Source organism: Lolium rigidum, chromosome 6 (assembly GCF_022539505.1).
Source record: "Lolium rigidum isolate FL_2022 chromosome 6, APGP_CSIRO_Lrig_0.1, whole genome shotgun sequence".
In the NCBI taxonomy this organism is placed as follows: Eukaryota; Viridiplantae; Streptophyta; class Magnoliopsida; order Poales; family Poaceae; genus Lolium; species Lolium rigidum.
In genome coordinates this window covers 157,044,291-157,055,319 of record NC_061513.1, presented here as the reverse complement: position 1 = coordinate 157,055,319, position 11,029 = coordinate 157,044,291, and the positions used below count along the sequence as shown (strand labels likewise).

Genomic DNA, 11,029 nt, shown 5'->3' with positions numbered 1-11,029 from the left:
CAAAATTCGGTGCTAAAACAAAGACTTGTCACAAGATAATTTTTCTTTTTTTCACGTAGACTACAAAAAATATCATTTTTTCGTGAAACTTGACGAACACACATATATTATGGAGATGTACATGTAAATTTTTTTGTCAATTTTTTAAAAACTTTAAAATATGTTATTATGGTAGAGGGATCATACGCACCCGGGAGCCGAATTGAGTTTCGCATACTTTGTTATGTGAGTAATACACAACAAAATTTCAAAAGAAGAAGTTATACCAGATGCCAGTTTAGTGCTCGCTCACATAGTCACATTGGTACTCAACAAAATATTGGTTCTTAAAAAATTCAAAATCAGCAGCTTAAAGTTTCAGAAAAATCTAGATGTCAACAATGTTGTGATATGCCACCGTGTAAAATTTCAACTCGAAATACTTATATTGCGGGCTGCACAAAAATAATAAAATCTGATTGTGTGCAACCCACAATATAATGTATTTCGAGTTGAACTTTTGCATGCACATAGATCACAACATTGTCTACATCAAGATTTATTCAGATTTGTTTGAAACCTTAAAATATCGTTTTTAAATTGTCGAAAAAAAACGAGCTATGTGTAGCTTAAGCTGCAAACATGCCTATGGACAACGTTACAACGCTGACACCCAGCTGCGTCTACCGCTTTCAGTTCCACCAGTCCCATGCTTGCACAAATTGGGAGAAATGATCGGACATGAGACGAGAAGTTATGAACTCTAATACTGACCAAATCCTATGGCCTGTTAACTAATGAGATAGCTATAACAGTGCACAGGAACTCATGGAGCAATCAGGAGCTGAAGTCTGTATCTGTCAAATACAGTACCACATAACTGTCCTAATCAAAAAAACAAAACATAGCTTTGTTTCTTATCTCAAACTCGTGCGTCCGGGCTGCTGAAGTTAAACCCCCTACGTATGGACGTACGTGCTGCCACAGATTTGTGTTTCCCGTATCACACTAGACACTTTTGACTTGAGCAATCTTATTCGGCACCACATCAGATGTTTCATGCATGTAATCAGACATAGATTCTTCCTGCAAAAAAATAGAGCACGCGTAATAGATAGCAATCTGAGAATGGAATTAAGGTATCAAGTCATAGCGTGGGACTTCAATGTATTCGCTGAACGAATTAATGCCATTTTGGATTCAAAGGTCTTATAAGGCATGTTAAATGGGCACTTGTGGTGGTTTACTGTCTGTCCTGCCCTGCACGATAATTTGTTCCAAGAAACAGAATGCAACCAAAACAACACATGCACATTTGTTTAACTTAGTCTACATAACAAATGTGCGTTTTATGGCTTAACAGAGTTCGTTCAATTTTTATCAGTTTTTCGACACCTATATCGACACATAGAACTACTCCCTCTCTTCCATATTAGTTGTTGCTATTTGGATGTATCTAGAAGCATTTTGTATACAGATATGTCCGAATCTGCGACAACTAATATGAAACAGATGGACTATTACATAGTCAGTGACTCAATGTTGTTGATTCCAGAAGTAGAAAAGGCATATCAGACAGGTTTTGTACCATACTCATGCTATTTAGGAAGTGGATAATCAAGCCTTCAATCCACGGGACATCATATCAACTTCAATATGTGTTTGCATATAAGAATTTTTAGTTTTATGTTTGACTTCAGTTTGGTTATTAATAGATGCAATATCTGAGATATTATTTAATAGGATTAAGGATTCTTTTTCCTAGAACGTGCAACTGACTGTGTGTCCCTTTTAGTTCCTAAATAGCAGACCAAATAGTACTAGGCTAGCGCAAAACTAACGAAGAAAAAAAGTCCTAAAACCTAAATAGCAGAACAGAGCTACATCTAAGGCATATGCCTAAAAGCCGTTCGGGGGTCTTTAGCCTTTAGGATTGAGGATGCAACATTGTGAGTTGTGACATCACTTACATCCTTTTCTCTCTTTTCTTTGATGACAACACATTTGGAGGCGCCGATGCTTTCGCTCTTCAACAAGTTTCGAGCATTCAACAGTGGCTTGCTCAGGCCATCTGTGACTGATGTGTGGCCATGTTGCTCACCTACATGCAATCTTATGCAGTAATCTGCATTTGTCTTTTCGAGCTCGCCATCGGTGCCAATAACTCTTTCCCTGAGATCAAATGGAGGATATGTTAGTTAGTTCATGAGAAATCACAACATACAGACAATTAATTACAAGAAGTAGTTATCCAAGAGAGCAACGCTACACCCTTTATGATGTTTATATTGCTTATTATTTGTATAATGATTTTAGAAACTCAAATTGGTTTTGTCTGATCCACCTTATCTGTCACACATCAACTCTGCTTCATGCAGCAGAATCTAAATAAATGAATTGCCCTTTTTTCACTCTATTGACATCGAAAAAGAAAACACCTCCAGTTTAGTAACTATAATACTTCTCTTCGGTAAGAAAAAGTATTGCCTTGGCAAGGAAGCATGCTGCCGCAGCTGTGGGCAAGTCTTTTCACCCTTAGCACCGAGTTCCTCGAGATGAACAAATTGCCTCTTGAAACGATCCACCCCACTGTCAACGACATATCAATTAGTACTGTAGCAACATCTCCTGAACCGATCACAAATGTAGTAAAAAAAAGCTTTACAGTACTACAGATTCTTTTTTTTTTTATAATGAGTACCACAGATGCTTATTTAGGAAGATTTAAAACTTATTTCAACGTTTTGTACGGTGAAAGGAAAGTACATCAGAATCTGTTTAACACAAGAAACTTCAGTAGCACATTGCAACTGTTTAGGTTTAAAGAGCTTCAACATGCCATTGTTTAATGATAGCATTTAGTCATTATCAAATCATATTTAAGCCATAAATTGCTTGTCACATTCTGTATGACTATAGTGTGCATATGTACACATTTCCTTCTCAGCTAAACAAAAAAGTTCAACGAATAGCACTGACTGAAACCTACGCCTATCATTGTCAAAAGTAAACTTTACTAACAAAACAAAACACACATAGTTAACACATGTATCTGTTTCTTCTTGTAACAAGAAATGGTGTACCAATGTATTTTTCCAAACTCACCTTGGGTATAGAAAGTTTGTCTTATCTCCACCACAAAGATACTCATGCAACATCTGAGGATGGTACTCTAAAATCTAGAGATCGTTCATGCATTAGTAATACTATTACTATAATCCCCTCTGTACAATTGACCAGCAATACCTCTCTGTAAATCAATTCCCGGACATCATCTCTGGCCAGCTTTCTTCTCTCAAACTCAAACTCAAGTTTTGAGATGGGTTGTGCTGTGGGTTCGAGTTCAGAATTTGCCAATCCAGTAAAGTATGGATCTGCCAATGCCTTGAATTACATTCTTATAATATCAGTATCAAGAATAACAAAAGAATCAAGCTTTTCGAGCTATTGATTTTTGTATATTTCCTACCTCTGCAGCAGTTGGCCGATCATTGGGATCAAAAGCAAGAAGACGCTCAAGCAAATGGAGAGCCATGGGATCTACACCAGGAAACTTCTGAGAAAAAGGTACTGGGTGCTTTTTTTTCATGTTTCCCAAATATCGTCGAGCTTTTTCGTTCCGAATCTGTATACAGTAAGAATACGCAAGAGATTGAGGTTTAAGTGTCATTTCTAAACACGATTTATCACCTAAGGAAGTATTTATCATAACAAATGTTAGTCACTAGCTGTTTATCTGTACTTTGCTATTAATATGGATGTTCACAGTAAAATTAGAGGGGAAGATGATAAAAGAAATCAAAGAACAGTTAGTCAAATGCTGAAGCATTACCCAAATGCTTCAGAATTCAAATGCAATATACACTTGGAAGAGCAGAATGAATAAACTGTGGATCCACATATTACTACAACTTTGTAGCTGTTTGGCGAATTAAAGCTAGCCCAAACATAGTCAAGTTATGTTTGCCGTTATCAGGCAAGCATGATAGTTTGCTAAATTCCAGGCCACAAATTAGAAGCTCCAAAATATGCTGAATACACAGGAGAACAGCCTATATGAAGAAGCATAAAATAAGATTTCTATGTTGTTAGGTAAGCAAGGTGATCAACCTGCAACAAAATACAAGACTAAATTCTCCAAGGGTCTCAGGCAGATAGAGGGTACAAATGAGGGGTCAGGGTTTTCCCTTCAGAGCATTGATCGATACGTTTGACTTCTGAAACTGCTTATGCAGCCTTACTACAAGTTGACAGCCCCGGTTATTTTCTGTAATAATTAAAATGTCCCAAAGATAACTCTCGTGTTATTTCAGACTTCATGGAGCAAGCCCAGTGCTTCAACAAAATCTAATGTGCCCGATATGAAAAAAAAACAGCAGGAGTTTGAGCGCTAGGCTCCCTGTAAGCATTTCAGGGAAAGTGAACTCACACTGGAAATAGATTCTGCTGAAGGTGTGCCGAGCAGATCAGTCATGAGATCCAACTGATGCACCACATTTTTTCCAGGAAAGAGCGGCCTCCCTGTAAGCATTTCGGCAAATATACATCCTATGCTCCAAATATCAATTGCCGGAGTATACTGCAAAAGCAAACACTAAGTTCAGTACAGTGAATCCCAAATTGTTGAATGCGGTAACATGTGTGTCAGCATGGCGTTGCAACAACCAGGTGTACAAGAAAAACTCCAATTTCAAACAAACTCGACCCGTGCACCACACCAATGAGGGTACCGATGCTCCAAAATGAATGATCACTGATTCACAATCTCTCATTTGGCAAGTTTTGGCGAGATGAAGTTTCCCTTACCTTTGAAAAGAAGGAGCCACATAATTCTGGAGCACGATACCATCTTGTTGCAACATAATCCTAGGAGAAATGGGCACGGCAGCATGAAAGGCTAAAAATTGGCTGGCTGATTACATGATAATGTGATATGCACATGAGAGTATGCGGTAAGCTTTACAGTTAAGAGTGAACTATTTACCGTCCAGAATATGGCGGACGGGGTGTCATTGAATGAAACCCGAGCAAGTCCGAAATCGCAAATCTTGAGCTTGCAATCGGCATTGGCAAGAATGTTCCTGGGCTTGAGGTCCCGGTGGAATACATTGGCCGCGTGTATGTACTTCATCCCGCGTAGCAGCTGGTAGAAGAAGAACTGGTGGTGCTCCGGGGTGAGGTCGTCGTTGGCCTTGATGACCTGGTGGAGGTCGGACTCCATGAGCTCGAAGACGATGTAGATGTCGCGGAACTCGCGGCGCGACGGCGGGAGCATGATGTGCTTGATCTCGACGACGTCCGGGTGGCGGAGCAGGCGGAGCAGCTTGATCTCGCGGAGGATGCGGGTGGCGTCGGAGACGTGCTCGAAGACGTCGTCGATCTTTTTTATCGCCACGCGCTCGCCGGTGTGCGTGTCCACCGCGGCCGCCACGACACCGTAGCTGCCCTTGCCGACCACCTCGCCGACCTCGTACCGGGACGCCTCGCCGTACTCCGTGAAGAAGGGCGCCTGATCCGAGCCCTGGACGCGTACGACGAGGCCCAACAGGTCAATCCCCAATCGGAACACGCATCACGCGAAGAACAAAGTGTGGTTCACATGCCGCGCCTTTTTAACCATGGCGCCCGCCGCGCAGAGTGGCCCGTGCTCCGGAGTGATGAACTGCCCCGCGTCGTCTTCCTGTCCCCCGGTATCCACACCTCCGCCGCGTGCCCCCTCGTGTGCACGGTGTGCCGTGCCTCTGCCAGTACTGATGATTGGGGATGGGGATGTGGGCACGGGGAAGGAGGGGGAGCGCCGGGAACGGGGGGCGGAGGCCCTATTCGTACGGCGGGGAAAGGTCCGTGCGTGAGCAATGGACACCCGGTGGCTGCGGGAGCGCGGGGTGCGGTGAGGGAGATGGGGGCAAGGTACTCGTGCTCAAGTTCGTGTGGGCATGCACGCGATGCGACGGGGCGAGCAGAGACGTTGGACATGGCGGCTGCGCCGCCGAGGGAACCCTGTGCCGGCCGCCGGCAAGGGAGGGTCGGCGGCGGAACCCTGTTTCGGATCATGGTTCTTTTTTACGAAGCACTTTTGAATCACGAGTTCGTAACTTGCAAAAATAACTTGTCAAATTATATTGAGCGAAAGCGAGAATTTTTATCGATTACAACTTAGTAACGACTAACACTAATCACTGAACAATAAAATGTTCTGGATTTTTTCCTCACTTGCAACCATGTGCAATTAGAATTTTTATTTATCTGCAACCCATGTTGCAATTCATTCGACCGAGAATTATCAGTATCCTTTTAATTAATTAAAGTTCTACTTATCTAAAACTTCACATTCTTTATCCCAACATTTTACTAGCTTAGTTAATTGATCAACCAAATCGCACATCACCAACCCTCAAAATTGCTATACTCTAGGCCAGGTCATGACTTTCTACCATTAGATCCTGCTCTTGGACATCACACAATCTTTATGCCGTACTACATATCTTGGAAATTTAAGCGACTCGAGAACCTACTCTGATGCCTCGGCTTATTTATAGCTCAATATTTTTGGGTCTACCATCTCCGTCTTCCATGACCTAATTAGGAAAGCTTGGGCACCGCTAAAATGCAATTTATTTGCCTCCCTTATTTCCAAAAACATGGTGTGTGTAGACCTTTATGGGGTTTGAAAAAAGTTGAGAATTGCCCCCTCTGCAAAAGAGCATCGGAGAGCATGACACATCTTCTCTTGCTGGAACTCCTTGTAGTCTTGGGGATGATCGAAGATTGGCTTGGGATGTTTTAATTTGACATTGGGGCTTGGATGGCGGTTTTATTTGTATTTTGAAGGCCTTCTTAATGAAGAGAAATGAAAACTAAAATTTTCCCTTCTAAAAAAAGGAAATTCATAGTTTCAACATAACATAACCAAAATGGACCTGGTGATCACATGGATATGTGTGCATGGCCGTGTTCTCAGTTGATCCAAGCCGTATAATCCCATTTTAGCTTGGATCAAAACCATGTTCTACTAAAAAAAATAGGATAAAACTGGATTATACGGCCTGGATCAATGGAAAACACGAAAGTGCACACCTATCCATGTGATCAGTGAATTCACACTTTAAGGTAACTATCATATGGTATCTAGTCCATGTGGAATGGTGTGAGCATGAGAATAGTAGTACATTTATCCATTCAATTAGAAAGGTAGTTTACAACATTTAACTATCAAGTTGCCCCCTTGCCCTGTAAAAGATTGTGTTAACGATGTAGTTGACAATAAATATGCAGTTGAGAAGAATGATACTGCAGTTGACAAAATGACAATGATAGTGATGTTGTTTATAATGATGCAATTGGCAAGGAAAATTATGCATCTGATAGTGGACATCCTCCTCGTGTTCACTTTTAGAAACTGGTTACAATTTGATACTTTGGGTCGCACCCTTTATGAACAAAAAGAATCAAAAATAATGTAGAAACTTACCTGTGTGGTGTTGAATATCTTCAGGTAGATTTTTTCTAGTAAGACACCATGTTATCTCTGTGAGAAAACTTAATCTCGAATTAGGTGACTTATTTTGCTTGTAAGAGAGGATTATATGTATTGACGTTAGTTTAACTTATTTTTAATAGAGCAAGTTTCAACTTTATCCTACTAAGTTACATTTTTTTGTGGGATAAATATAAACCCAAATCCTAACTTTGTTCGATACATAAATGAAAATGTGAGTCCGAAATACTAAATGTATCTTTCCTATCTGTTATCCTGGTATTTATATATGGTAGTTTTCTAAGCACACTACCTGGTAAATTCTTGTTATTTGGTATATAAGTTTATAATAGTAAAACAATATAATGTTTTACCATGCTTTTGAAAAACTATCAACATCTACAACATGACACCATTATAATATAAAATATACTATGTGATTTATCTAATGATATTGATTTTGTAGTGTAGTTGCTGATAGTTCTTTTGAATAGTTTTACAAAAATTAAACATGTAATATAAATTGATGGAGGAACATCATCAAAGACTTTGATGAATATTATAACATAAATAACTTAATTTTTATTATAAAAGGATTGGGCTTTGCGAACTTTACATTTTCCCTCCGGTCTAGCCTATGTGATGTGCAATTAAGTGACCTAGATTTATAATTATTATTACTTCAGTGGGAAATTTAGAAAACAATATAGACATGTTAGCATCACTAAATATTGCAGTTGTTTTAAATTTTCATTTTTTACATTAAAATAATTGATAAACAACTACCACAATCGTCCACATAAGCTAAATTATTTGGTCCACTTATCGTAAAACGATTCCTAATTATAACGGATTAGATTTAAAGTAAGAATTGGATTTCCTCACATCATTGTGGAATCACCAAATTAATACATTATCTTTAATTCTTTTCCGCTTCACAATTCTCATCTGGTTCCAAATTTAGCAAACCATATGACATGTCGACTATCTCAACAGCCTGAGTTAAATTGAGCTCTAAACCATCATTTGGTAAATTTATGATTTTTTCTAATTGCTCACTTCTGGAGATTTTTTAGTGGTTTTGTTCAAAACATTGCACTCCATAGAAAAATATTCACTATTATAATTGGTGATTAGTATAATACTATCAAATATGAAAAATCAAGAGTTTATACGGCCATGGTTTTTCTGATCCCGAGCTCATATGGTCCTGCTCCAATAAAAAAAAAACCAACTTATCTTTTTTTGCAAACATAATTGCACTTGGTATAATCATTTTTTTTAGATATATTAAGAGAAATAGTGCTAAATTCAAGAAAAAGTATGAAATGTAGCCGCGACAGATATGCGGGTCACACCGCAAGCTTGGATTATATTACAAGCAATTTCAAGATCGTTACATATTTTGGTTTGGCTTATGGATTTTTTTTAATACGTGTTTTCCGTTGACATAGCTAGTGCCTAGTATAATAACATGGTTACATCATCTTTTTTTTTTTGAACGAGTGGTTACATCATCTTAATTGTAGTAACAGAAACTTAAATTGTAATGAATTAATGATCCCTACTTGTCCCTTTCAACGGAACAGATCTACGAACGAGCACTCGCACTAATTTAGGAACGAATTAATCCGGTTCCAGCCCTACATCACATTACAAAGGTCAAAGCTTCAACCGCGTCCAGGCTCAACGACGCCTGTGGAGTAGCAGAGTCAATACGAACAATGCAATTTAGCAAGGAACCGGTAGAGCAGACAGCGGAGACGTTCAGCTGCTTCTTCTGCAAGCATCCCAAAGCCAAGTTTTCTCTGCAATGAGCAAGATGGAGCGGTCTAGCTCCGACATGCGAGCTCCGAGGAAGCCGAACCCCGCGCCGCAGCGGACAAAGTCGTTGATCGGCCCACCACGCCCGGCAGGTGCCCCGCCGCCGCCTGGGCCTCCTCCGCGGCTGCCGGGAGGCCCTGCCTCGCCACCGCCATCTGTAGGAGGTCCTGGCAAGGTTGTGGGCGGCGGTGGTGACAGGATGCGCCGCGCGCCGGAGATCGTGGAGTTGTACCAGTCGCTGACGGGGCGCGGCGAGGTCAAGCAGACCGGCTCCCGAGGGCCCAGGGCGGCGTCCGGCGGGTCAACGGCTCCGAAGGGCGACTTGATGGGAGAGATGAACCGGAACTCCTCCCATTTCCTTGCCGTGAGGACGAAACCCGTTACCTAGTTCATCATCCTTGATCGCAAAGAGTGCATGCATGCTTCTTATCTTACCACAGAACGGAATGATTGTAATCCGGCCGGCGTTGCAGGTCCAGGCCGACGTGGAGACCCAAGGCGACTTCGTGCGAACCTTGGCCGCCGAAGTCCGGGATGCAGCCTTCGCGACCATCGAAGACGTCGTCGCGTTCGTGGCGTGGCTCGACCAAGAGCTCTCCTTCCTGGTGAGCATCGATCGGCTCGTTCCTTCGATCGGAAGCATGTCGACGATTGATTTAACAATTGATCAATATGTTTTTCTCCAGGTGGATGAACAAGCTGTCCTAAAGCACTTCCAATGGCCAGAGAAGAGGGCAGACGCATTACGAGACGCCGCCGCCAGGCACCAGTGGCTGGTACAGCTAGACAAGCAGATTTCGTCCTTCGTCGACGACCGCGCGCTCCAACACGACGCGGCCCTCGGCAAGATGTACTCCCTCTTCGAGAAGTAGGTCTTCCTGACTCCATTGCTGACTAATGATGCCGTATTGATCTGAAGATTTTGGTATGCATGGATGAGCTGACTCGAAAGCGCCGCCTGTTCATTCTCAGAACTGAGAAGAGCGTCTTCAAGTTCGTGCTAGAACGTGATACCAGCGACGCAAAGATCAATCTTACATCGCGCTACAAAGAGCAGGACATCCCTGTTGGCTGGATGTCAGACACAGGTTTAATTGTCAAGGTGCATTTCGCCAACTCCTTTTTCGGCTACTATTAGCAGTGTGGTGGCGTACATAGCATAGATCTGTCGCCTCAGTTCTGTCAATCGTTGTGATTTTATTAGGTCAAGCTGGCGTGCGTGAACCTAGCAAGGCAGTACATGTTGCGGGTGGTCTTGGAGATTGACGCTCTATCAGGCACCAGCAAGAATCAGACCAAGGAAACTGCGCTCGCCAAACTTCTGAAAGAGCAAAACAGACAAGTTTTACTCCATCAGGGTGTTAGGTTCGCGTTCCGGGTTCATCAGGTACAACAAACAGAACCACATCGATCTTATTGTTTTCCTAATTTAGGTCTCGTATATAAACAAATGAAACTTAGCAGTATCATGTTGCCTTGTTCTTAGTTTTCAGGTGGATTCACTGCCCACAGCTTGGCTGCTTTTAATGAGCTAAAACGACGAAAAACAAATTAACAACCTGTAAATTATCGCGGGTTTAGTTTCCAATTTCCCATATGATGGACCAGAGCAAGTTAACAAACATGTGCTCTACCAGAAAAAGAGTTAACACCATGTAAATTATCGCAGGTTTCAGCTCCGAACTTTCACATTATGTACTCGATATGACAAATCGATGTGTGCAGGTTTTATGACTACGATTTTCTTGT

At 41.5% G+C, this 11,029-nt stretch overlaps 2 protein-coding genes across 2 annotated transcripts; one reads left to right on the top strand and one right to left on the bottom strand.

Annotated features, from left to right (window-relative positions):
• Window positions 1-987: 987 nt before the first annotated feature.
• On the bottom strand, window positions 988-5,506 carry LOC124660893 (mitogen-activated protein kinase 16-like). The gene is made up of 9 exons (XM_047198734.1): window positions 4,964-5,506; window positions 4,786-4,845; window positions 4,409-4,558; window positions 3,449-3,604; window positions 3,226-3,363; window positions 3,085-3,158; window positions 2,467-2,568; window positions 1,950-2,151; window positions 988-1,065 (listed from the first exon to the last, which is right to left on the bottom strand). The coding sequence occupies exons 1-9, from the start codon at window positions 5,252-5,254 to the stop codon at window positions 988-990; spliced, it is 1,251 nt and encodes a 416-aa protein (XP_047054690.1). The 5' UTR covers window positions 5,255-5,506.
• Window positions 5,507-9,278: 3,772 nt separating this feature from the next.
• LOC124663452 (protein CHUP1, chloroplastic-like) lies at window positions 9,279-10,835 on the top strand. Its single transcript, XM_047201150.1, has 6 exons — window positions 9,279-9,644; window positions 9,754-9,885; window positions 9,967-10,148; window positions 10,253-10,382; window positions 10,485-10,667; window positions 10,767-10,835. The coding sequence occupies exons 1-6, from the start codon at window positions 9,279-9,281 to the stop codon at window positions 10,833-10,835; spliced, it is 1,062 nt and encodes a 353-aa protein (XP_047057106.1).
• The last annotated feature ends 194 nt before the right edge of the window (window positions 10,836-11,029 follow it).